Source organism: Gymnodraco acuticeps, unplaced genomic scaffold (genome assembly GCF_902827175.1).
Source record: "Gymnodraco acuticeps unplaced genomic scaffold, fGymAcu1.1, whole genome shotgun sequence".
NCBI classification, from domain to species: Eukaryota; Metazoa; Chordata; class Actinopteri; order Perciformes; family Bathydraconidae; genus Gymnodraco; species Gymnodraco acuticeps.
The window spans coordinates 9,789,511-9,814,915 of NW_022992351.1; the positions used below are offsets into that span (position 1 = coordinate 9,789,511).

The following is a 25,405-nucleotide window of genomic DNA, read 5'->3' on the forward strand; positions in this document are numbered from 1 at the left end:
CCTAGCCCAAGTCACCCATCGTACTGCTCCAGTTTCCCTCAAGCTCTCTGGTAACCATCATGAGATAATCTCCCTGTACCTTATCCCCTCACCCTTGTCACCACTCGTTTTAGGTTTTCCGTGGTTGAAGCTCCATAACCCCCACATAGATTGGGCCAACTCGTCTATCGTTAACTGGAGTTTATTCTGTCACTCTCATTGCTTACACTCTGCTGTACCCCCCACAGTTACTAGAGCACCAGACCCCCTCAAACCCATTGATCTCACCTCCGTACCCCCTGAATATCACAGCATCAAGGAGGTTTTCAGCAAGGACCACGCACTATCCTTGCCGCCTCACTGGCCCTACGATTGTGCCATAGATTTGCTCCCTGGCACCCCCTTTCCGTCTAGTAAACTGTACAATATCTCCAGGCCAGAGAAGGAGGCCATGGAGAGTTACATCTCTGACTCACCCGCTACTGGGCTTATTCGCCCCTCTTCATCGCCTATGGGCGCAGGTTTCTTTTTTGTGGACAAGAAGGATAAGACCCTACGCCCTTGCATAGACTACAGAGGTCTTAATGAGATCACAGTCAAGAACAAGTACCCCCTTCCACTCATAGACTCAGCCTTTGTTCCCCTTCATGAAGCCACCATCTTCACTAAGTTGGATCTTCGCAATGCGTACCACTTGGTGAGAATAAGGGAGACGGATGAGTGGAAGACTGCATTCAATACTCCCCGGGGACATTTTGAGTATTTAGTAATGCCTTTTGGGTTAACGAACGCACCTGGGGTTTTTCAAGCTATGATTAATGATGTCTTGCGTGACATGTTAAACAGGTTCGTTTTTGTGTACCTTGATGACATCCTAATCTTCTCTCGCACTCTTCAGGAGCATGTCCAGCATGTAAGGCTGGTACTGCAGAGACTTCTTGAGAACAGACTGTACGTTAAGGCTGAGAAGTGCGATTTTCATGCCTCTTCTGTGAGTTTCCTGGGGTTTATCGTCGACAAGGGACAATTAAGGACTGACCCCGCCAAGGTCCAAGCAGTGACCGAGTGGCCCACTCCCTCTAACAGGAAGCAGTTGCAAAGGTTTCTGGGCTTTGCCAACTTTTATAGAAGGTTTATTCGGGACTATAGTAGGGTAGCAGTGCCTCTGACTAAACTCACCTCTGTCAAGTTGCCTTTTGAGTGGTCTCCTGCAGCTGAGGCAGCTTTTGTAAAACTGAAATGTTTGTTTGTCACTGCTCCTGTGCTCTCTCATTCTGATGCAGAGGTCCAGTTTGTGGTGGAGGTGGATGCCTCTGATTCTGGAGTGGGGGCAGTTTTATCCCAGCGTTCCCCCGCAGACCAGAAGCTCCACCCTTGTGCGTTCTTCTCTCGTCGGCTGACCCCTGCTGAGAGGAATTACGACGTTGGTAATCGGGAGTTGCTGGCAGTGGTTCTGGCCCTTCAATAATGGAGGCACTGGCTGGAGGGCGCCAACCATCCTTTTATAGTATGGACGGACCATAAGAATTTGTCTTACCTTCGCTCTGCACGCAGGCTCAACTCGCGCCAGGCTCGGTGGGCTCTCTTCCTGGGACGGTTCAACTTCACCTTAACCTACCGGCCTGGCTCCAGGAATGTGAAGGCCGACGTCTTGTCCCGGCAGTTCGCTTCCCCAGTGGAGGACTCAAGAGATGCAACCATTCTGCCATCTTCCTGTGTCGTGGGAGCAGCTAGATGGGAGATTGAAAGGGTGGTCCAGGAGGACCATCCAGAGGCTCAGGATTGTCCACCAGACCGGCTGTTCGTTTCCCCCGATGCTAGATCTCCAGTGCTCCAGTGGGGACACGCGTCCAAAGTTGCCTGCCATGCAGGTTTTCATCGGACCCTGGCCCTAATTCGACAACGCTTCTGGTGGCCCACTATGTCCGCAGACACGAAGGAGTATGTCTCAGCTTGTTCCGTCTGTGCCCGCAGCAAGGCCTCACATCAGGCCCCCGCTGGCTTTCTTCGCCCCCTTCCCATTCCCCACCGGCCCTGGTCCCACATTGCGGTGGATTTTGTGACTGGTCTCCCACTATCAGATGGGAACGACACTATTCTGACCATCGTTGACCGTTTCTCTAAGGCTGTGCACTTTGTCCCTCTGCCTAAACTACCTTCTGCCCTCGAGACTGCCACTCTTCTCACCCAGCATGTTTTTAGGCTGCATGGTATCCCACAGGATATTGTTTCAGACAGGGGTCCGCAGTTTTCCTCCCAAGTTTGGAGGGCCTTTTGCCGGGCATTGTCGGCCAGTTTGTCCTCTGGGTACCATCCCCAGACCAATGGCCAGACGGAGCGGGCAAATCAGGACCTGGGAACGGCTCTTCGTTGTGTTGCCTCTCGAAACCCAGCCTCATGGTCTCTTCATCTGCCATGGGTTGAGTACGCCCACAACTCCCTGGTGTGCTCTGCCACAGGTATGTCACCCTTTATGGCTTCCAACGGCTTCCAACCCCCCCTTTTCCCGGTTCAAGAGAGCGAGGTGGCGTTTCCCTCGGTACAGGGGCATCTTCGGCGAGCCCGCAGAGTCTGGCGTGAAGCCCGGGCAGCTCTTACCCGCACCTCCGCCCGGAACCAGAGGATGGCGGATCGTCATCGACGACCAGCTCCGGATTACCAACCGGGCCAGAAGGTTTGGCTTTCCTCCTGTGACCTCCCTCTTCAAACGGATTCTCGGAAACTCACTCCCAGGTACATTGGACCTTATGAGATAGAACGGGTCATCAATCCTAGTGTGGTTAGGCTTAAGTTGCCTCTTGCCTTGAAGGTGCACCCCACTTTTCATGTGTCACTCCTTAAGAGAGTTTCCTGCAGCCCTCTTTGCCCTCCGACCAAACCCCCTCCACCCCCCCGGCTCATCGACAACCACCCGGCCTTCACTGTACGGAGGTTGCTGAAAGTTCGAAGGCGGGGCCGTGGATACCAGTATTTAGTGGATTGGGAGGGGTATGGGCCAGAGGAGCGACAATGGGTTTCTCGCTCGCTCATTTTGGACCCTAAACTCTTGAGAGACTTTTATGTCCGTTTCCCGGATAGTCCTGGTAGGCCGCCAGGAGGCGTCCTTTGAGGCGGGGGTACTGTTATGTTTTACATGGGGCTTTTGTTGTTTTTGTGTTTTACTTGTTGTGTGCTCCTTTTACCCCTCACTACTCTGTCTTTCCGTCTCTGCAGGGCTGGTGTGTGACAGGGGGGCGTGGCTGGTTTACTCCTGGCTGCAGATGAGGCACACCTGTTCCCACTCATGATTAACCTGCTCTTTAAGAGCCTGGCCCTCACCTCACTTCTCTGCCAGAGTATTACATGCTGTCCCGCGGTCCGGAGTGCCTTTCTGCAGCCTGGAGTCTGTTGTTGTTCACTTTGCAGTTAGTTAAGGAGTTCTTTTTGAGTTTGTCGGGAACGTTTTCCCGCAGCTTTATTTTTGGATTTACTACGACCAGCCAAGCTCCCTGTCGTCAGTACCTGCCTTGGACTACTTTTGTTTATTAAAACACATTGAAACTTTATTTTTTGTCAGTCTCTGCTTTGGGGTCCAAGTAGTATCTAACGTCACACATACCACAATAACCTTGTATGACTCTAACGTTGTACATTTTAAAGCCATTGACTAATTACCGCATCCTTTCTCTTAGGAAATGTCTCTTTTGAAGGATGTTCGCGCCCTGCAGGTTATCCCCGGTGAATTGGCGAAGCCCTTCAAGTCCAACTTCCCCTCTCGCCTGGCTCAGAGTCGGGCCGAGCTGCTCGAGAAGCTTCTCGCTGAACTGGGCACAGAGAACTCCGGCTTCACCTTGGACAATGTCATGATGGTAAAAAAAAGCCTTAATCATGATAAATGCATCTATACATTATCTTTTTTTTATAGTGATATTGACATCATTTACAAATAAAAATAATGATTATTATTTATTCATTTAGTTTGTGTATTTGTATTTGTGTTGAAAATGACCGACAGAACTAAACTAACTATCTCGTAATCTTGAGAAATCAAGGTTTTTATAGCCTCATAAACCAAATTTTAGAAAGGTTGACCCCCCAACGTCACGATAAAGCAAAGAAAGTTTGAATTGTATTGAGGTTAAAAATAACTTCAACCGTAGCAGCTATCGGCTGCCATACTCTGAGACTTTTTGGGACACTGTAACCTTTTGAAGGGATTTTAGATCTGTAAAATATGTTTAAAATGTCAACATAAGCATATAGTATATATATATATATATATATATATATATGTGTCTTTTTCAGTTACGACTGTTTCCAATCTGAAAATAGCAACATATCCTCTATAACAAGATAACACATATTCTGTATAGAATTCCGTATAGTATAATGCCTGTATTATTCCACTTTAAAAGCAGGATTCCATCAAACTGTTTCCGTTAAATTTGGCTCAGTAATTAAAGAGTGACTGTGCACTCCCTTCCGGGGTTTCTTCAGTTCACCCAAACAGGCTGTCAGTGAGCTCCAGTCAGCTGAGTCAATGTTGTCACCGTTGGCATCCGCTCTCGGTCCCCCTGCACTCGGTTTCCAGCAGTGACCTAATATCTACGTGCAAACTAACTGTTGACCAGTCTCCTCTGTTTTACGGCGGCTCCTCCACCCTTCCCCCCCTTCCCCTTCAGCCCTCCTCTTGACCCCTGCACATCTTTTATCAACAAAAGCAAATTGTTAGGTTTGTCCACCGAGTTTCTCCGGCTTCCCTGAAGACACGCAGGTGGAATTGGATGGCCCGTGTTTGTGCATGCTTGCTCTGCGCCTGTCCCTTTTGTGTTGGCTGTCACCCTTGTTTGCCTGGGAAACATTTTCAGTCTGGAATTGAGACCTGGCAGCCGGGCCGTGCCTTATTTAACAGCTTGGCTTCTTTTTTTCCTGCTGGTTGTCACATTGAAACATCTTGATGGGAAACATGTAAGATTTAGACTGAAATTCAGTTTGCAATAATAACCGAGCAACAAGCAATGTGGCTTTTAATTTGAAAGTACAGAAAGTGTAAGGCAACTACTTAAGACATATGCTGACCCAATAACAGTGGCTGTCCCTATCCTATCCTACAGCACCTCAATCAGGCATGTCTGCTTGAGAGTGGACAAAAAAGAATTTTCCCTGCAGAATAAAGATATACTACGTTGCTAGTGAGGGAGGACGAGCTAACAAGTGTTAGCTCGGCTATATTTTGAGCATTTTTCCTTTTCTCACCCTGCTGTTACCTGGGTGATCGTCTCCAAAGCGGGAGCCAGGGTGAATACAGAGGGCGATTGAATTTCCTGTAATTAAAATGAGAAGCGGAGGGCAGAGACAACAGAGAATAATGGCGAGCTGTCCCTGAGCCGGTTGAGCGAGGGACGGGTGGCCTTTATACACGGTTTACTTTCTGGATGTTAATGTTCTTCACTGGCTGGATTGCCATTGTGTTGTGACCCTCTTCACACAGATTACGTCGCATATAGGACTCTTCCTACGTCATGATGCGAACCCCAGTCAAAGGACGTCTTCAGCAATGTATCGTGCATGAAGCTAGACTGTAAATATTGCTTTTTTTAACTTGGACTTTTATCTGTTAAAATAGCAAGCCCTGGGTATTTTTCCTTGCCTGCTTTGTTGCCCCAGCATACTGGAGTTGGGACAAAGAAAGGCAAGTTCTATTGCATAACGCCTTTACAACACATACAACTCAAACTGCGTCACACAAGGCAAAGAAATGAATAAGAACAACATTTGAAAACAGAATAAAGACAATATAATTCACATAAGTTCAAATAGAAATTGGTTCAATGCAGTTGAGTGGGTCCAACAATGTCCTCAAAGTTCAAGAACAATTGGAATTTTTTGTTGTAATAGTAACAAAGGTTGGACCACCTCATAGCACGTCATGTTTTACGAATAAACTCAGGTTATACAGGAAATCAGACAAAGAGATTACATGCACTGTGATAGTGGGATTACTGTTAGCATTTGGTATGTGAGTATAAAGGGAACTAGAGACAGCAATGTAATACTAAGAAGGTTGCTCAATAGGGCATGAAGTAAAATATTTGAGAGCCAGGTTTAAAATGGCCTGCATCTCAACATAATTTAAATAATGACTTTTAATGGGGTAATGTAAATGCAATGTAATGTAATTGCTTGATCTGGGAAATTGATGTACTTCAAAGAAAATTAGCTGGTTTATAGACTTTCAAGATGTAAGTCAACGGGAAAAAGTATTTCTGTGTGCAATGACTTGATGGGCCTGTGAGTTGTAATTACACGGTTTGGCCACTATGTAAAATATACTTTAGTCCGGTGCTGTTACTGTATCTAGTTTTGTTTTTTACGTCCACATGTAAGCTATAGTCGGTCAGTAAACAGCAATCACACAGATCACATTATTTCCTTATCACCTTCAAGTGAATTCTACAAATAGTCTAATGTTGAGCACCAGCAATCAACTTTCAGGTAAAAAATGTGTAGGAAATGTAGAATATATGGGGCACCGCTTTGCATTCCGCTGTTGTTACATGAATAAAAGTTCATTTTTCATACAACGTGAATGCAGTCCCAAAGGTTTTCATCCAACAAAAATAAAAATGAAATCTCTGTTTTGAATATGGGGTCACTGTTAAGCAGGTAAAACTAAAGCTGAACTGGCTGTACCATATGCTTAAAATTACTATCCAGTCAATCAAAAATGTTTTCTCAATGTTTCCATGTTAATAGAAATCCCTGTTTTCCCTTCTCAGTTCTGTACAGCAGCTTTGGAACACAATGCGTCAGCAGTACGAGAGCTGGCGGTGCGCATCATCTTGTCCATGTACCAGCAGCACAGAGCCGCTGTTCTCCGCTTCCTTCCACCCAACTCTGCTGCTGCGCAGAAGAACTTCCTCTTCAAAACCCTCTTTGAAGGCTTCGCCAAGATTGATGGGAAGCTGGTGGAGACTCAGGCAAGAAGTGTTTTTTTAAACAGCAGATTCATTTATTTATTGATACTTAACATCTATTTTATTTGCTAAAGAAAGAAATGGCTGAAATGTACTTTTTGTAGATGAACCAAATGTGTTCAGACAGTTTTTCAAACAGATTGCTGTCAGCGAGCAGCAGCTGGTAGATGGACAGTGAAACTGTCAGACATGGCAGAAAAGGGTTGAGTTTTTTTTTCGAGGACACTGCATGATGTCACGTTTTTTTCTTTTTTCAAGGCAGTAAAAGAGTTTCATGTTGCACAGACAGCAAGCTGCCTCTGCTGCTTCCTCTGCCAAACACAGCACAGGCTGTCTGCCCTTCACTGGTTAAACAAATCAGATCCATGCATGGCATTATTAAAGGTGGGGTAGGTAAGTTTGAGAAACCGGCTCAAGATACACTTTTTGTTATATTCCATGGAATGCTCTTAACATCCCGATAGCAATGAATATCTGAAGTGCTTTGACAGTAAATCCATAAAAAATATCATCTGTGGAAGCTGTAGTACTGTAAAAGCACGACCAATCATCTGAGCCGGCCCGGCTAAAATAACTGGATGGCCGACCTGCCTGTCAGCCTTCCATCTGTGCACAAACTTATCTCGTGCCCTCATTGGTCATGAGGAGGGGCTCTGTAAGGAAGTGGCAGAATTTTTCCGGTTGTGTATTTTCAAAATCTAGTGCACTCGAGCTGGTTTCTCCAAAATTACCTACCCCACCTTTAAGATATCTATTTGCCATTTTTTTTTTTTCAATGTTTGTGTCATCCTCAACGTGTCCTTCTGTAAGGCTACACTAGCAAAAAACCTGTCTGACTAGTTTCTTTTATCAAAATGTAGAAAGGATGTTAGCTGACACCACAAACACAGCCAGTAAACAAGTCTCGCCTTTCAAGTTCATATGGTGCAATGATGCTTTACCGTAAAGTGTGTGACTCTCTCAGTGACCAAGTCTAATTTCTTACCGGCAGTACTGAAGACTTAACCTGCCTATACCGTAATGAAGTTAACTGTCTGCCAAGCATTCAAGAACATAATTAAATGAAAGCTGGTAAAGTCTGTGATCTTGAAATGATCTTAACATGAATAGACAGAAGTAAGGAAAATGAAACTGACTCTATACTCACTTCTCCCTCAGACTTTGAAGAAGGGAGGTGGTCAGCAGGATGGACAAAAGGAGAAAGAGGAGATCCACTCCCTTCAGGAGCAGCTGGCTGCCTTGAAAGAGATCACAGTAGGTGGTGCTTTCATCAGACTGCACTTCTTGTAATGGCTACTAATTAGTATTTATGACTCCAGGCAGACTTGAGTAGAGTTTGAACTCACTTGGTGGTCAGAAACTCAATTATTCCCGTAAACAGATAACATCAGCAGTACATGAAATCCTCTTGAGAGTGTTATCTACAAAGGCCTGAAGTTGTGTTAAGCTTTTTTTCTGTGATAGGTACTTTTTGTAACTGTGGTCTCTGACTTCTCTTTCTCCTTCTCCATCTGCTTGTAAAGGAGAGACGGGAGGAAAGCACCAAAGAAGAAATTCCCGATGAAGAAGCTCCCAAAGTCGAATCCAAAAAAGCTGTCAAAACAAGTATGTAAACATTTTTAACTAGAAAGGAGCAGAGCAAAGGATTTCAGATCCCAAATCACATTAAATATATTATTCACTAGAGTAAAACCATCGTTAAATACTCAACACCAACAGGTCTGGATTAGATGTTTCAAAGCACAATGTTATTTTGCTTTAAGATATTGGTAGATAGAAAATTGTTAGTATAGAAATGCAAAACAAATCCAAATAATTTCCCATTTTCAAAAGGTATAAGCTTGTACATACTAGTATGTAAAGGCCCTTAAAGCATCTACTTTTGTTTCCAGTTGCCAAGCAACATTGCTCTTTAGAGTTTAACCACTTCAACTCCAAGTGTGGTGCTCTACAACAGAAACAAAAGCTCCATTTGTAGGCACTAACAATATCGTTTGCATGACTATGCCAGCCATCTCTACTATTAACCTATAGAAATAGACTGTAGATCCACCACAATCAGCAAACACGGAAACGAAGTATAAATAGATTTTGCTGCTCATAAGTGTAATTTCAATTTAATCTGACAAATGGTGATGTAGTAGGCCTTGGTTCCCCAGACTATTAGGCTGTTGTACAATTAAAACTACGTTTCTAAGAAGCAAAGGCGAGAGTTTAATTGACATGTAAAAGCTTAAAAATTCACAAGTGGGGAATTTACTGGCATTTTGTTATGCTGTAATACAAAATGTTAAACCAAAGACTATATTTAAAGAACCTAACAACATTAAAAGAAAACCCTTTGACTTTGAGATCAGGAAAAAGGGAAACGCCAAAGTAATAACTCATTTTGGGATTTAGGAATTATTCGTGCAGTCACCCGTCCATCATATTTTCAAAGCTTAACATGAGGGTTCTATCAAAGCTAAACATACAGATCTCTTTTAACAAAATGATACACGTTACTACTCTGAAATTAGTCAATCCCATTTTTGAGTGCTGGATTTCTTTGGTCTGATGCTTTAACGAGGGGCCCTCGATATCTAATACTATCTTCTTAATTTCCAGAATCAGACAGTATTGATGTCCAACAATCTATCAACTACCTGGACAAGTAAGTGACTCATAATTCAATGGAGACCTTAAAACAAATCACGGAAATCATAGAAAGATGCAAAAACTGATTTTACAGGTTAAGTGATTTCACAGGCAATCTATTTGTCTAGCTCAGGTGTTTCATTTAGTGTAATATTTATGGCAGCAATAGTCTGAACTGCAACCTGGTCTTATATTTCAGCCTGTGTATATTCTGTGGTAAAAAGGACGAGTCCTTCACAGAGGATGGATTGGACCTTCATTACTGGAAGCACTGTCCGATGCTGAGACGCTGCGATGAATGTAGACAGGTAAGATAATACATACGATACGATATGATATACTTTATTGTCCCCGTAAGGACATTTGTTCTGGAGTTACGCATACCAGGGTCAAATGTCCGAACAGAATTTATTTTACCGGACAAATTTGAAACTTACCGGTTTACCATGTTTCAATAATAATAATAAGAATTGTGTAGCAGAGTTTCCGTTAGCAGGTAATTACCGGACTAGGACCGGATATGCTGATGTTTAAAACTCAGTTAATGGGGCTCATTTTTATATTGCTTCAGTTTATAATCGTAACAGATCGAAAAATTCAGATTAATTTTTCAATAAATGATTCCACAAACAACAAACAACATAATTATTACATTCAAAGAAACTACTTGTAGTAGATGAAGTACATTATTCAAAAGTTTACATTAACTTTGGATAATAACAGAGAAACGGATTCTCTCTTTTCCCCTCTCCCTCCCTCTCTCTCCTGACAGCCCGTCAGTTTCTCATGCAGCTCGCTAAACAGTGGGCGGGGCTTCAGGTGATTATGCAGCAGCTGATCTGATCTCTCTCTCTCGCCCGGTTATACTTCACTCGCGTTTATGTCCATATCGATCAGATCCAGCTCTCCTGATCGGCCTTTATAGAGAGCACAGATCAAACTATTAAGAGTGAATATCGGCAGATAATGATCGACGGCCAATCGATCGGAGCATCGGACATTTTGACCGGCAGGTTTTGAATTTACCGGTTTTTATAAAATGTTACCAGCTAAAAACCGGTAATTACCGGCTAACGGAAACCCTGACGCATACATGTACATATACAAACATAATAAACATTCAAATACATACACATATCATCACTCATGCACCGTTTGCACAAACACAATACACAGATGCACATACTCACAATGGCGACCTTTTGCACAACCCTCATGGCCAACATTTAAAAGTATATAACATTAGATGTGAGTGTTAAGAAGCTTAATGGACATAGGCAGGAATGAGTGCTTATATCAATTGTTTGTGCCTGTCTAAGATAATAAGATACCATTTACTTTATTAATCCCAATTTGGGAAATTGTTTTGTTGCAGCAGCATAAAACTAAACAAGGTATTGCACAATAACAAATTAAAAGAGTATAAATAAACAATTCTAAAATATAAAAATCTCTAAATAGAAATAAAAATAAACAAGCATTAGAGAGTAAGAAAATATAGAGATGACCGTGAAGATAAAACATCTATAAACTGTCTGACAAATAAAAACACTATTGAAGGGCCAATTAAATTATTAAAATGAGGTACACTGGAACGTTTTTAAAACTTTTGGCATGTATTTAGTCGTCTTCAAAGAAGGACTCTCTGTTCATTAAGCAGCTCAGTAACAAATCATTGTGTCCATAGGTAGTTGAGATAGCCAGCCTCACAGAGCACCTGCTGGGTGAATGTGAAAGCAGGTCCAGGTTCAGCCAGTGCCCGCGTTGCTCTGAGGCCGTGGCCCCCGAAGATCTCACTCGACACGTCCAGGGTCCCGCCTGCAATGGTGAGTTCTCAGTCTCACTCTTTCAATTTCTCAACCTTCCTATGTATTAAAACATGATTGAATTGTGTATTAATTTGTTTTTAATACATCTTTGTCTTTGTTATTTTTATTGGGGGAGGCATGTTAGTTTGACATGCACACTGTAGGCGTCTTACTTACTAGCCCATCAGGACAACCAGGATTTGTAGTTTTCTTTGATGAGAAAAAAGGTAACTCTATATAAGGATGAAAATGGCTTAAGATAAAACCCAAATAACAAAACAAATATGGCTTAACTGTGGCAATGGGCAACAGTCTCTGGCAGAATAAGTTGCAACTTTATAAACATATATATTAAGAACAATATTTAATGGAAGCATTAATCGTTAAACAGAAAAATGTGTCATATTGTCTTCCCAAAAGCTATGGTCAGCAGTCATAGGCCCCATTTACACGGAACGCAAACAAAAACGAACCGAATTCGATATCAAAAAAGTCTTCCGTTCACACGCAATCGGCTCAATTAACGTGTCCGTCCACACAAGAGCGCTCGACCCGCTGGAGACGCTGTAGTACATATGCTGGGCCTGTAAGTGGCGCTGTACTTCCGCCACAAAATACACCAAAAGCAGCGAAGAAGACTTCACGAGCATGCATGGTTGCCATGGTTGCCCTTCTGTTTATTCTCCGCGTGGATTTAGCAACAGGTGGGGAGAAGCAGGGCTCTGGCTGTTTCTCTTTTTCTCCCTCCCCGAGGCAAGCGTGTGCTCCTGCTGTAATTCTCTCCGGTAGTCCACCAGCAGATGAAAAACACCCACCTCTCCGCCTCTTCCAAGGGACGAGGGGACCGTGCGGCAGAGTTTCCATTACAATTTTTTTCCGCCGGTCAACATGTCCGTTAAAGTTTAAATCTTCTGGACAAAATTAGAAAAGTGCCGGTCAAAGGTCTTCTTTGTTATTTATTGAGCTTTAAAACAAATTAATGACGACTCTATATAATCATATAAGAATAATACATGGAGCCTCTCTTTTCCTCCCCCTCTCCTGCGTGTCTCCGCAGCAGCTGATCTCTGATCTCTCTCTCCTGTCCGATTAGACTTCACTCGCGTTTATGTCCATATCGATCAAATCTATCTGGAGGCTCCTGCTGGGTGCACTGTCCTGCGAGATACCGGGACCTGTCTCGAAACACTCGGTTTTCCCAAAAAGTTGGTTGATGTAGAATCTAGCAACATTAACAAAAGCAGAAGTCTGGGACAAAGGGCTGAATTCAATGCAGTGACATTACAGATGGTGTTAACATCATATAGTTCCTCAATTTCAAGGGGCTGAGTTTATAATACAACATCTATAATAAATGTATCATATCGAAATATTTAGGCCAGAAAATGACAGGTGAAGCAGTAACATAGTATTTTTACTTGCAATGCTCTGTCAACCCTGCACCGTAGCCAGCTGCACATCTTGCTTGTTTTTTTTAGGGGGGAGAGAGAAACACATGCTCAGTTCAACTGAGGACAAGTCAGTGTCTAGCCCTTTCTAAAATAACCTACAGTTTGGCCTAAAAAATATTTCAAATCCTTAAAAAAGTATATTTGAGTCTTAAGATCATTGAAGCTAGAGGCTATTTAACCGCTAACATGCTACTGCCACTGTAGCCTGTCAAGTTAGCTGGCTTGGTAACTGTTCGTTAGCCCAGTCGCTAGCCGTACACTAAGTTTAGGTTATACAAGAGAGGTATTTAAAAATGTGACTACTATCATAGGACTGAATGCAAGCAATTGCTCTATTTTGAAGCAGTTTAAATCAGAGTTATATAAAACTCATATTATGTAAATGTTGGCCCAGATAATATGAAAACGTCCTCCTTCGTTGATCCTTTGGCTCTCAGTTCCCTAAAAAGGTCAGCTTAGTCAAGACGCTTTAATATTCAAAGCTCACAAATTCACGTGATCTTAATAATTCCACTCAAATGAATCGATTTCATCAAATTCTGGTTTGACCTGAAGTGATAACAGCAGAAATGATTAAAGTAAAACATTGGTTTGACACAAACACATTATCAATAAATATAAGCAAAACAAAGATTATGTTATTTGGAAAACATAAAACAAATCCACAGGTGCAATTAATACTAGATAACATAAACATAGAAAGAGTATATGCAAATAAGTTCCTTGGTGTGGTTTTAGACCACAAAATCAGCTGGAAACCTCATATCAATCATGTAAAAGCAAAACTGGCTAAGACTATCGAATATTGGGAAAGCAAGACACGTTCTGGACTACAACTCATTGTATACTCTATATAACACACTAATATTGACATATCTGAGTTACTGTGTGGAGATTTGGGGAAACACGTACAAAACCAACCTACAGCCGTTATGCACATTACAAAAAAGGGCTATAAGAGTTATCAATAATGTTGGATATCTTGAACACACTAATGTATTATTTTTGAAGTCACACATATTGAAGTTCACTGATCTTGTTAAATTTAAAACGGCACAAATCATGTACAGAGCAAGAAATAATCTACTTCCTAGGAAATTAAAAACACTGTTCATAGACAGAGAGGGTGGGTATCATTTGAGAGGAAATCTACATTTGAAACAACTCAAGGTCAGAACAATATGTGCAGAACAATCTGTGGGGGGATTTTATGGAATAGTTTGGAGCAGGAGTTACGGCCCGTCCACACAGCGGCGTGCGTTGACGCTTGGAGGTGGGCGTATCTGAAGCTTGGGGATTTTTTGCGAGCAACGCGACCAACAACCAATCACATGAATCTCCCGCCCCCGACATACAAAGCAATAGCAATGTTAAAACGAAGTAAACTGGATATAAAATCCCCAAACAGGCGAAAACCTACCAGTTTCACCCACTGTCTCTGCCACCTCTCTCCATGCCTCGCTCCTCCGGTTTGTATCCCGGTAGATGAACAGAGACTGATCATACAGCACCGGGTGATTCACTACCGCTATAATGAATTTTCCCTCCATTTTTTGGAATATGAGGAAATTACCTGCGTAGTCTCTCCCAGCATACACGCGGTTTGATTGGCTAGCGCTTGTACTGGCAGATTTGCATAAACGGGATTTCATTGGCTGACGCTTCTGCGAGGCGCCAAAAGTTGAACATTGCTCAACTTTTGAAGCCAGCAACGCTCCACGTCGCTTCCCAAAATGCAGTTCGGCTAAAAGTGACGTCACCCCATTCAAAGTGAATGGGCAGAAGCGTTGGAAGCTTCAACGCACGCCGCTGTGTGGACGGGCCGTAAAAACAAACCACAAGCATAATTCAGTTTAAAAGGATGTACAGAAACACCTTTTTGGAAAACTATGAGAATGAAGAAAGGTGATTGAAGATGAGAAATGATTGTATATGTATGTATACATGTAAATGTATGTAGGAATAACTTGCATAATGATTTAAAGGACAATCATTGATCAAGTAAGGGGTGGGAATTAATAAGCATTTGCTTCCTCCTGCTCCCTTTCGGACACATATGATTTATTATTATTATTAATATGAAGACTTTTATTTTTGTGGAATATATAAATATTATCATGAATGTGGATAAATACTGTATTTTAACAATACCGTATTCTGTTTTTCACATTTTTTATTTTTTATTTGTTATTTTAATCTGTTCGAAATAAAGATTGAAATGAAATGAAACCTGCACTTGGTTTATTTATTTGGTTGAACTTTATAAATAGTCATACTCTGGCATACAGCACATCTGTGGTCACAATACATCGCTTATAAGACATACAAAATGTGCTTTATGTTTATTTTGCTGCACATAGCCTTTAATAAATCAAAAGTCTGTACTTATCCATAGTGTTGGTTTCAGTACATTTTCTGTAAACTACCAGCCAGTATTTACCATCTGAAAGCTGAGGTCAGCTTTAGGTTATTTTGGTGGTTTGGTTCCTGCTGGAAGGTGTAGTTAACTGCAATCTGTACCAACTCACCTTAAGAAACAGGGCCCACTGTGTCAAAACGTACATGTCTGTGACCGACTATATGTCTCCACAGATAATTGACACAATTATTACGTTTGTTTTACCATAACCTTCAAGTCTCTCTTACCCCTGTTAGGTTGGGTTCCCATTGGGTGAAATTTGAATTGTGAGATAGGGTTGGCTTGCGTTCCCATTCCTTAAAGTAGTTAAAGATGTTGTCCTTCAGTGGTGTTATTTCATCATTCTGGCTGGTGTGTTTAGGGTAGCTTTTGTGTAATGGTATACAACAGGTGGGTTAAGGTGTTGTGTTTCTTTTTCAGCCCCCATCTCGGGTAAAGGCTCCAACCACTGTCCTTTGTGTCATAACAACTTCATTCCTGGAGAGAAGGTAAGATTCTTTAGATTTCACGAGGAAACACTCGGTTTCACTTACATCTCTGTTCTATGTTTCCTTTGTGAAGCAATGATGGGATTAAAGACAATTATAAACTGGAGTATAGCATGTGTTGTTAGCAACAAGTAGGTGGAACAGGTGTGTCCCTTCACTGAACCAAACCAAAAATATGAATTTTGACAGTTATGCTTTGCCATTTTCTGCTAGATAATGATGGGCTAACCCCAGTTGAGATTAAAGGAGTACTTCACCCACCAAATAATAATTTGCAATGAGTTACTCACCCCATGTTATCTTGAATTTGTGTAGAAATCTGAACCGAAAATCCAAGAACATAACAAAATCGTAATAAATCAAAGTTAATGGGAGACATGTTTATTAATTGCAGAACTATATTAAAACATTAGATGTTAACAAACTCATGCGCTACTTGTGTTCTGGTTGGTATTGCTTTTGTTCAATTCCTCACACGTTTTTGGATTCTCCGTTCACTGTGAAACGCACGAGAAAAACACGTTTTCTTCAAGAATTCAAGGTTACACAGTGACTAATTGATAATCAAGTGCTGATTTTGGGTTTGAAGTTTTTGCTTCTTGGTTTTTCACATCATTTTGGCCTGAACTTCACTCAAGGAGCTTTTCCATTTTCCCTCTTTTATATCAACACTGAAATTCTAAAAAGCATCTAATATTAGGCTTGAGGAGCAAACAGGTGTTGAGGTAAAACACTGCTATTGTTAGCCTTTAAAGACTTCAAAGGGGGCAGAGCCTTTGTTCTTAATGGGTTTCATTTGTCCAAAGATCAGGTAGATAGATACCATCACATTCTTCACATTCCTATTAGGTAAGAAAGACCATAATAATCCTGATAAATTATTGACATATTTATATTTTTTGATAGCCATGCTTTCTTTAAATCTTTGTGTGTAGCCAGGGTGTTTGGGGATAATGCAGTTATTTTGGTACAAATAAAAAAAGTGGATTGTTATATTGTTGAAAACTTGGAAAAGTTCAGGTTTCCTGCTTATGCGACTTGCTGCTTTGTATAATGTGGGCAATGTTTGATCTGTAACAGGAAAAGTTTATTCATATTTACTGGCAATCTTATTTCAATATTAAACCACTGATAGAATGAATCAACAAGGAAATTGGATTAAAAAAAAATAACTCAAGCGATAGTAGCATACCCTGAATGTAACCTCAATGTTAATTATTACAAAACAGTTAATGAGTTTGCTCTTATTTTAAGTTAGTAAACAGTGCTCGTATGTCATAAGCCTTGGTGTTGCTCATCCATTAAGAACCCTTGTTGTATGTTCACTTTGTATGTGATAGAGAAGTTTACAATGGATATTAAGTGCACAAGTTTCTCTGCCTCACTAAAAGATGTAACAACAGTGCAGCCTTTCATTTGTCTTCTATTACGTTTGTGTCATCTGGGACGCTCATGAATCATGCAGTGTGTCTTTGAAGGAGGCACAAGAGCTACAGGTATTAGTCTGACCAACAGCACCTGTCCTGTCCTCGCCTGTCCTTGTTTCCAGCAGCACTGGAAATTAAACTTCTGGACAAATCTCTATTATAAGAATTCCAAATTGGTAGATAAAACCCCAGACTTCAGTTAGACATGTCCAGGTCTTGTAAGACAAGTGTAATCCATTCAGTGTTATAATGATCTCTTTAAATCAATTTTGAAGACCAAAATATTGTTCAAATGATGCTACGTCTCTGCCTACATTGGTGACGAACACAACAAATACCAATAGTATACTAATTAGAGACCCTGTAATTGTTATGAATATGCCTGTTTAGATTCTATTACGTTTGTGTCATCTAAAAAATAAATATCAACCTTGATAGGTTGATATTTATTACTTAATGCCTCTTGAATATATGGTACATTTATTATCTGCCTTGAAAAAGTGTGATAAACTATCAAGTAACTAGAAGGGCACTCGTATAAATACCTCCACCAAGGTTTCATTTCCTAACTCGCAATGTTAACAAATAATAAAATACATTGTGTATCCGCACTGTGATCCGGATCCACCTCAAACTGCAATGGGTTCTTCCTTGCTCCCATACACCTTTTACTGAAAGGATATGTAGTTTATTTCCGTAATCCTGCGGACAAACAGAGAAACCAACAAACTAAACTAAAAACATAACCTAAAAGTAAAAATGATCTGTTGACAATAATCTCTTTCAATCTATTTCACAGCAGACAATTCCAGTTGGAGCCATGGCCACAAAACATGCAGCCTTAATTAATTATATTAATCACACCTGTGTTGTTGCTGTTGTGACACACAGTGTCCGCAGTGAAAAATGCTTATTGTCCTTTGTTGCTGTGATTAGTACAAATGTGGGTCAACGTCAACATTTTGGGGGAAAAAACGTAATAATGAACAAAAGTGATCATTATACAACATGGTGGCAGTTTTTAGTCAGTTACCGTTAAACCATTTTATTGGTGTCCAAGTGGGATAGGTAATAAGCAATTTGAGGTTATGCCAAATGAAAAGTGACTTATTATTCAATTCCAGTTGCATTTTGTATTCAAAATCTGATTGACTTTGAAAACCTCTCACACCATTAAAAATACATAAAGAAAAAACTCACAGAAAGTCACACTCAGTGCCAGAGTTGTGCGTATACAGCCAATGAAAGGCTTTAGTGTTAGTGGGAGGGAGGGCAGCCATTGGGGTCTTGACTGGGCCCACAGTCACATGTTGCTGTCCCGATCGAGAAAGTACCTGGGAGAGGAACGAACTCACTGAGCTACTTTTGTCCCTGTTCCAGGCCTGGAAGGCTCACCTCATGGGCAGGGAGGGCTGCAAACAAAACTCACGCAGGACTGCGGTGTCCCAGAGAACCCAGCCAGCACAAGGTAAAGCATTCATAACACTCCTGCGTACAACCACCTCCCTAACGCTCAATGTGAACGCTATACAGAGTGCCCATGCTTGTTGGTAAAGATGTCATGTTACAGCTTTTCCACTATGATTTCCTGCCACAAAGCACAGAATGAAGCACATACAAATAGTGACAGGTTTAATATGAAAACTAGTGTAGTGGGTGTTCCTTTTTAATTGATATTTTCAAATTGTTAATGTGTTAATGATCGAAACATCGAGTGGCTTTTTGTACAGTTGTATGAGGCCCAATGCACATTATTTTTGAAAGCAACGTCTCTCATTACAATAATAACCACCTTGATGCCAGAGTGACAGTTGGGCTTAAAAAAAACACCCACACTAGAGAACCACTGCAGAATATATTTAAGTTAACCCTAACCCTACGATTTAAGGTGTGTAACATGTGAAACCCAATTGAATATACTATTTATGGTTTCAGCAGTAACTATTTAGTGTATTTGCATTCCGTAGTTTGCTTCTCTATATAGTATTCATTACTGGTGAAGTACTTGACCCAAGGTTTACAGGAAATGATGTGTGCACTTACTCGACATGATGCAGGAGACTAAAGTCCATAGGTAGAGTTACCGTTGGGAAACATTTAGTTTTGTTCTCTTTTCATTAAAACAGCATGTGCCTTGAATCCCCATGATTTTTTCATCTTCACAGATTCACTGTTTCACAGCAGACATTTTGAGCATAGGTGTTACCAGTGATGGAAGAAGTGCTTATATCCCTTACTTAAAGTAGAATTACCATAGTCGCAAAGTACTCCCAAATTAAAGTCCTGAATTCAAAATGTAAAAGCACAGAAGTATTAAAAAAGTTTTTTTTTATTATCATTAATAGAGAATATAATTTTTTTGAAGATCATATGTAATAACAATTTAATCTTGTATTATTAGCTAGTTTTAGATATGAATTTCAGCTAGTTTGAATACTACTGTGAAAATGAATAGTGCCTTAATACCTCATCATATAAGCTCATTATATGTATTTATGTGTTTACTAACCAGTAACAACATAAAATGGAAACACTCAAGGAAAGTAAAAGTATGTTTTGTACATAGGTACAGTACTTGAGCAATTGTACTTAGTTACATTACGTGACAGGTGTTGCTAATTACACTAATGACGGCTTTTTAATCGTATCTTAATTGCAAACAGGCATCATTACTATCATTATTTACACCTGTGCTTTACCTAATGTGACGAGTCAAAAATGTCTTCAGTTAGTAGTGCTCATCTTCTGTTGCCTATAGAGTAGAAGCTTTCATGGTGTCATTTTTTGCCCCCAGTGGTGGCTTTACATGCCATAGTGAAGTGAATTCTGCAAGCTGTATTCATTAAATAGACCAGCCGTAACCACAGGCAACTGACATTGCTGCCATATCAACAGAAATATTTAAGAGTATAACTTTAAGCAAGTTCGATGACAATGGGTAGGACCCAGACTAGGTCAGAAGAGCAGGAGGGCAGTTCCTGGAGCACGACCCTTAACATCAGGGGTGCCAATAGGCACCATAATGAGCCCCCTGACATACGGATACTGAAAACGTTTCAAAAAAGTTAATCCAATTATCCATTGACTGATTTAATACTGCATGAAAGGTGATATTCCAAATGGATAATGGCTTACAAGTTAACTTTTTCAGGGATTTCCCCAGGAAATAGTTTGTAAAAGGTGGTAAGCTGTTACACATCTTGTACATGTTATTTCCTGTTAATAGATGATTGCTCAAATAGCAGTCTTGAGTTGGAAATAGCGCCCGTGATAAAATAACAGATTTAACTTAATTACTTTCCTTTCTGCTGTTTACACTATGCAGCTAATATACAGCAAATATCTTGTTCAATACAAATATTTTAAAAAGTAAATTATTTCCATCATTCTACAAATTGAACACAAAAAGTACAAATGCAGAAATATGTAGTTGCGTTTAAAAGTTTACTTTCAATACTCCGTTTTAACTATCAAAAAGAAATCGGACAGTCCAACATTTGAGGCACTTGCAATGCTCGATAGTAAAGTAAATGCCAAGAAACAATATATTGCATCATGGTTGGTTTGAAGGTATAACCACAATACGCTGATGTCATGAATCCTTCCTGTTTATACATGCATCACAGCTAATGCAGGCTGCTGTGTTTAGTGGTAAATAGAACAAAGGAACATTCATATAGAGGACCCCCCTCTTTATGGATGTTCCTTTACAGGTTTACTGTACATATATGTGTTGTGTGTGTCCAGGCAGGGCTGGTGGTGGAGCCAAGATGAAGCATGCGTGGTCGGTAGGGGCCAGAGGCAGAGCCATGGGCAGAGGCAGCCGGATCCCAGCCCTGGCACCAATGGCCAGAGGAAGTACACCAGGGAAGCACTGACACTGGAGCACCCTGGGGAGGCCCCCAGCAGCAACACACAGCCCTGTAGGAAACTACTCAAACATTTCCTGCTCCCATGATAGCTTTCATATCTTTTGCTCTGTTTCCAGTCCTACTTAGGATTAGGGTTAGGGTTAGTCCACCTGGAATCACCATCATAAGACCTGTTATTTTGTCTACGCGTCATCATGGCGTCACACACCTGTCGGGCTAGTAAACATGTGCAGACTGCGTTCTGTTTGCCGATATCACCTTACAGGTTGTTTTTTTTGGGTCTAATTTTGTTCAAACTGCTGACAGGTTGGGAGCTAACCCCAGTTGGAAATAATACAACTAGAAGCTGTCACTCTGGTATTGTACTTGCTTTAAGTTTCTTGATGACTCATAAGAGACAGATACAGCAACATATCTTATCATTTTGTGCCTAATGGCATCTCGGGGCTGACATAACCCTGATGACTCACTGTGACATCTTCAGGGTTATTCATTTTTGAGTTAGTTAACTAACCGTTCTTCACAAGCTATCCAATGCCGCTATAAAGGTAAACATTTCATTGTTAAAATAGTCAAAATGGGCACAAAAAGAACAAAATCAGCATTGAATTTTAAATTATATTTGGACCACAAGCGTTACTCAGTGTAGTAATGCTACATATGTAGTACATCTTGACAGGGCACAGTGAGTGTAAATGATACTTAAAACACGCCTCTCCGTGAAGCAGTAATGTGAGAAGACGAGGAATAAAAACGTTCCTCCCTTGGCAACACGTTAGAATCCTCCCTGACAACCTGAGTGCAGCTTTACTGTCAGCTTTGTACTTACATTTTTACTTATTGACGTGTATAGCGAAAGAATAATATGAAATAGCACTTTGCCAAAGGGATGGTACTGAATCTTCAGTGCAGGTTGAACTTGATTTATTATTCCTGTTTAATTCCTACTGACAATCTTAAGTAGATAGCACAATTTCATATGCTGTACTAGTTGAGTAAGAGACTAAGTAGAGCTTTTAACGTAACATAATTATTAAAAAGGAAAACACACAATGGACATGAATGTACAGTCAATAGTAGAATCTGTGTAGCAGCTCTTTTTAGTGGATTTTGGCTGATTTGACCCTAAAACTCAACATTTAAACATCTTCCATTGTACCGCTCAGTGTTATGACGATGGTGATTGTAATATGTCTGTTAATCCTCAGCGAAGAAGAATTTACACAGAAACAGTCCAAGGTGTCTTTAAAAGATTGTATTACGAGTAGGGGATGTTCTTCATTAATGTGTGGGATTAGACTTACTGTTAAATAAGTTATAGGTATAAGAAAGTTTATTTTTGATTTCCTAATCCATCACATTGGCTTTTATATGTTTCTGTATTGAGGACTTTTGCAACAGTGGATATTTGTGATGTGCTTTTATGTGCATAGTCATTGTTTTATGAATAATTATGGCATGAAATGGCTATTTTATTCTGCAAAGTATCTGTATTTGTTTAAATAAAGCTACATTTAGCATAACATTGCAGATTTGGTTTCACTGGACAAAACATTTCTAATACTATTGTACATTTGAAATCCAAATTTCCCCCCAAATAATCAGCATTTTCATGTGCTGCTCAGAAATGATGCAACAACCATTCTGTATTCAAAGAGTTGACAGATAGTCCCAGTTTTATTTACATTATCATACACAAATCTACAGTATTACAGCCCTTTTAGTTTCTTTGGTTTTTGACCTGCCTCAGCTAATCATATACACATCATTGACACTTAGAAAATACCATAAAAGGTGGAATAAAACAATATATTAATTTAAAATAATCAAATAATTTCTTTCTTTCTTTTTTTTTACAAAATCAGCCCCCTTCCACATCATAAATCAACTTGGAATGCAATTGTGTGCTTTGAGTCCATGAATTCACACTGAAATTAGAAATTGTTAATAGAATTAGCATTTTTAGTCACAGGAACACAAGGAAGTAAGAAGTCCAGTCTTATTTATGCCTGCACAAACACTAAAACCATTACAACCATGTCTCCCAGCATCAATGTTAGATCTCACATTAAAACTATATAGAATGATCCTGAAATGGCACCAAGAATGAGAAGAAGAAAAAACGGATGCCTACGCACTGTCGAGTTTTGGTTAGTGGTTTCAAAAAATGCTCTTGGATTGCATCAGAACAATATGCGAAATTAAAAAATGGGTGAAAACTAACTATGTTTGTCCCCCTTCCTGAACATGACTCAGCAGATTCAGTATAGACATGTAAAGATCATCATGATCATTAAAAACAACGCAATTCTCCCGTGTATTCAGTTCAGTTTGGGTGAAGTAGTTTACTTCATATACATTTTCAGTTATATTGACACTTTACGCGCGCACACGAGCCTCTCGCTGTGCACCACGTTCCACATCCTGAGCAGCTCCTGCACGCTCAGTTTGTGCACCACGATGAGGTTTTTGTAAAAGCACGGCTCGCTGTTCATGGAGCTCACCTTGCGCCTGGTGATGCCGAATGTCCTGAAGTCCGGGTGCGTCTCCGGGACCAAGTCCAGCTTCTGCAGGCACATGCCCAAAAACACATCGTCAATGGGGTACAACTCCAGGTCCTCGGAGACCACGAAGAGCCTCCTGGCCATCTTGGAGGACATGAGGAACCCTCCACCTCCAACATAAGGTGGATATGGCTTATCGTACAGCTCTCTGGGGATGTAGTATTTACTCTGCCGATTTCGGATGGGGTTCGCATTGAAGATGGTGTCCCCCACGAACAAATTGGCCTCTTTGCGATCTTCCACCTTGAAGTCGATGAGCTGCACCAAGTTCTGCGTGTTCACGAACACGTCGTCATCTCCTTTGAATATAAACTGCACATCGGAGCAGTAGATGTCTAACCATTTGAGGAAGTTGACCTCCTTCAGGGTCAAATTAAAGAAGGTGTCCATGAAGTCCCACTGCAGGATGTCCCCGTAGATCCTGTCCTCGTACTTGATCAGTTTCTGGAGGTTCTTAGTGTCCTTCCCAGTCGTTGGGCTCCCCAGAAGAAATAACGTTTTGATTTTCTTCCCATCCACAGTGTGTTCCTTTCCCCATGTTTTACGCACAGCCTCCCGGCGATCGTGCTGCTCGATGATGGATTTAACCACCATAAGGATGTGCACCTCTCCACGCGCGCACTTCTCCGGGTGGTTGATGAGCATGGGGAAGTACCTGCAGTGTCTGTGCAGGACAAACTGGTGGAACCTCGGGTCCAAACGCTTGAACCAGTCCTGCGTCCGCACCGACGCGTCCTCGCTGCAGTTGAGAACCGGCACGTCCCAGGAAGCCGGGGTCTTATTGGAGACCCGCTGCGCGTCCACTGTGTTGCTAAGCACCGGCAAGTCCGAGCTCCCCAAACTGTTTTTTACGATCCTTTTCTTGTAGGAAAAACACTCGGGGCTACACCACGGCGTGTCATTGACATGTTTTAATCCCACTGCGTCCTTCTCTGCCACTTTCAGCTTGTGGATCATTAGGAAAGAAGCGAAGACGAGGAACAGGCTGAGCAGAGGCTTCAGTAGACCCACGCGCCTCCTCCGAAAAAAATTATCCATGGCTCTCACATCGGTGCCCACTGATCCTCAGATGCTGGACGTGTTGCCTTCATAGTGTTTCACAACTTTTGATTTTCATCCATCACCGCCGCCGCTGCGCATTTTGAGCCATCAGAGGTTGTTTCCTTCCGGCTACGGTCTTACCTGACACTGAAGGGCCCCGGGGCCACGGTCTGCCGGACGACGGGGCTTCAATGGAGTCACACACTCGTCCTTTCCTGGGAATGATGCACTACATGTCCTCAGGCCTACGTTCCCTGCACTCTTGTCTTAGAATGACTGCTGCAGGATGAAACTTATTCTCATAGATATGAGTGAGACGAGAGAGACGATAGACTCTGTAGCGATAAAGAGAGAGAGAGAGACTAGAGCGAGGATCTATCAGCTTCTCTCCTAGAGCTCTGAGCTCTATCTCTAGATATGCTCTATCCTCTCTTTCTCTCGCTCTCTCTCTCTCTCTCTCTCTCTCTCTCTCTCTCTCTCTCTCTCTCTCTCTCCCTGTCTCTCTCTCCTCCCCCAATGATCCTCACTGATCTGGGACCCGCAGGTTTCGCATTTCTCACACACACCAGGTGTCCAGCAAGTAATAGTTAGTGCTTTTAAACAATGTAAGCTACACCATGATTATAAATTAATCTCTAAGATCTGCATGCACATAGATACAATGAAAACAATAAACTGTATCAAATGTAATTGATTGATATGAAAATATAATTAGGGAGGACAAAGTTAATAAAAGAAAAACATGCAGATAAAAAAAGTAGTA

General features: G+C 41.3%; 2 protein-coding genes across 3 annotated transcripts in view; one reads left to right on the plus strand and one right to left on the minus strand.

Annotated features, from left to right (window-relative positions):
* cep104 (centrosomal protein 104) overlaps positions 1 to 22,560 on the plus strand; it is a 66,775-nt gene extending 44,215 nt beyond the window's left edge. For both annotated transcript variants that reach the window (XM_034208992.1, XM_034208990.1), the window contains 10 exons: positions 3,651 to 3,827; positions 6,738 to 6,938; positions 8,094 to 8,189; positions 8,459 to 8,540; positions 9,543 to 9,588; positions 9,772 to 9,880; positions 11,260 to 11,398; positions 15,671 to 15,738; positions 18,546 to 18,633; positions 20,913 to 22,560. In XM_034208992.1, the coding sequence (XP_034064883.1) occupies positions 3,651 to 3,827; positions 6,738 to 6,938; positions 8,094 to 8,189; positions 8,459 to 8,540; positions 9,543 to 9,588; positions 9,772 to 9,880; positions 11,260 to 11,398; positions 15,671 to 15,738; positions 18,546 to 18,633; positions 20,913 to 21,043 (1,137 nt within the window). In that variant the 3' untranslated portion in view covers positions 21,044 to 22,560. The remainder of the gene's footprint in view (positions 1 to 3,650; positions 3,828 to 6,737; positions 6,939 to 8,093; positions 8,190 to 8,458; positions 8,541 to 9,542; positions 9,589 to 9,771; positions 9,881 to 11,259; positions 11,399 to 15,670; positions 15,739 to 18,545; positions 18,634 to 20,912) is intronic.
* Positions 22,561 to 22,686: 126 nt separating this feature from the next.
* On the minus strand, positions 22,687 to 24,823 carry b3gnt7l (UDP-GlcNAc:betaGal beta-1,3-N-acetylglucosaminyltransferase 7, like). Its single transcript, XM_034208994.1, has one exon. The coding sequence runs from the start codon at positions 24,637 to 24,639 to the stop codon at positions 23,404 to 23,406; it is 1,236 nt and encodes a 411-aa protein (XP_034064885.1). The 5' UTR covers positions 24,640 to 24,823; the 3' UTR covers positions 22,687 to 23,403.
* Between the last annotated feature and the right edge of the window lie 582 nt (positions 24,824 to 25,405).

What these genes read in the sequence shown, in the direction of transcription:
- b3gnt7l (XM_034208994.1), bottom strand. Translation starts at nt 24,639, where the DNA reads ATGGATAATTTTTTTCGGAGGAGGCGCGTGGGTCTACTGAAGCCTCTG.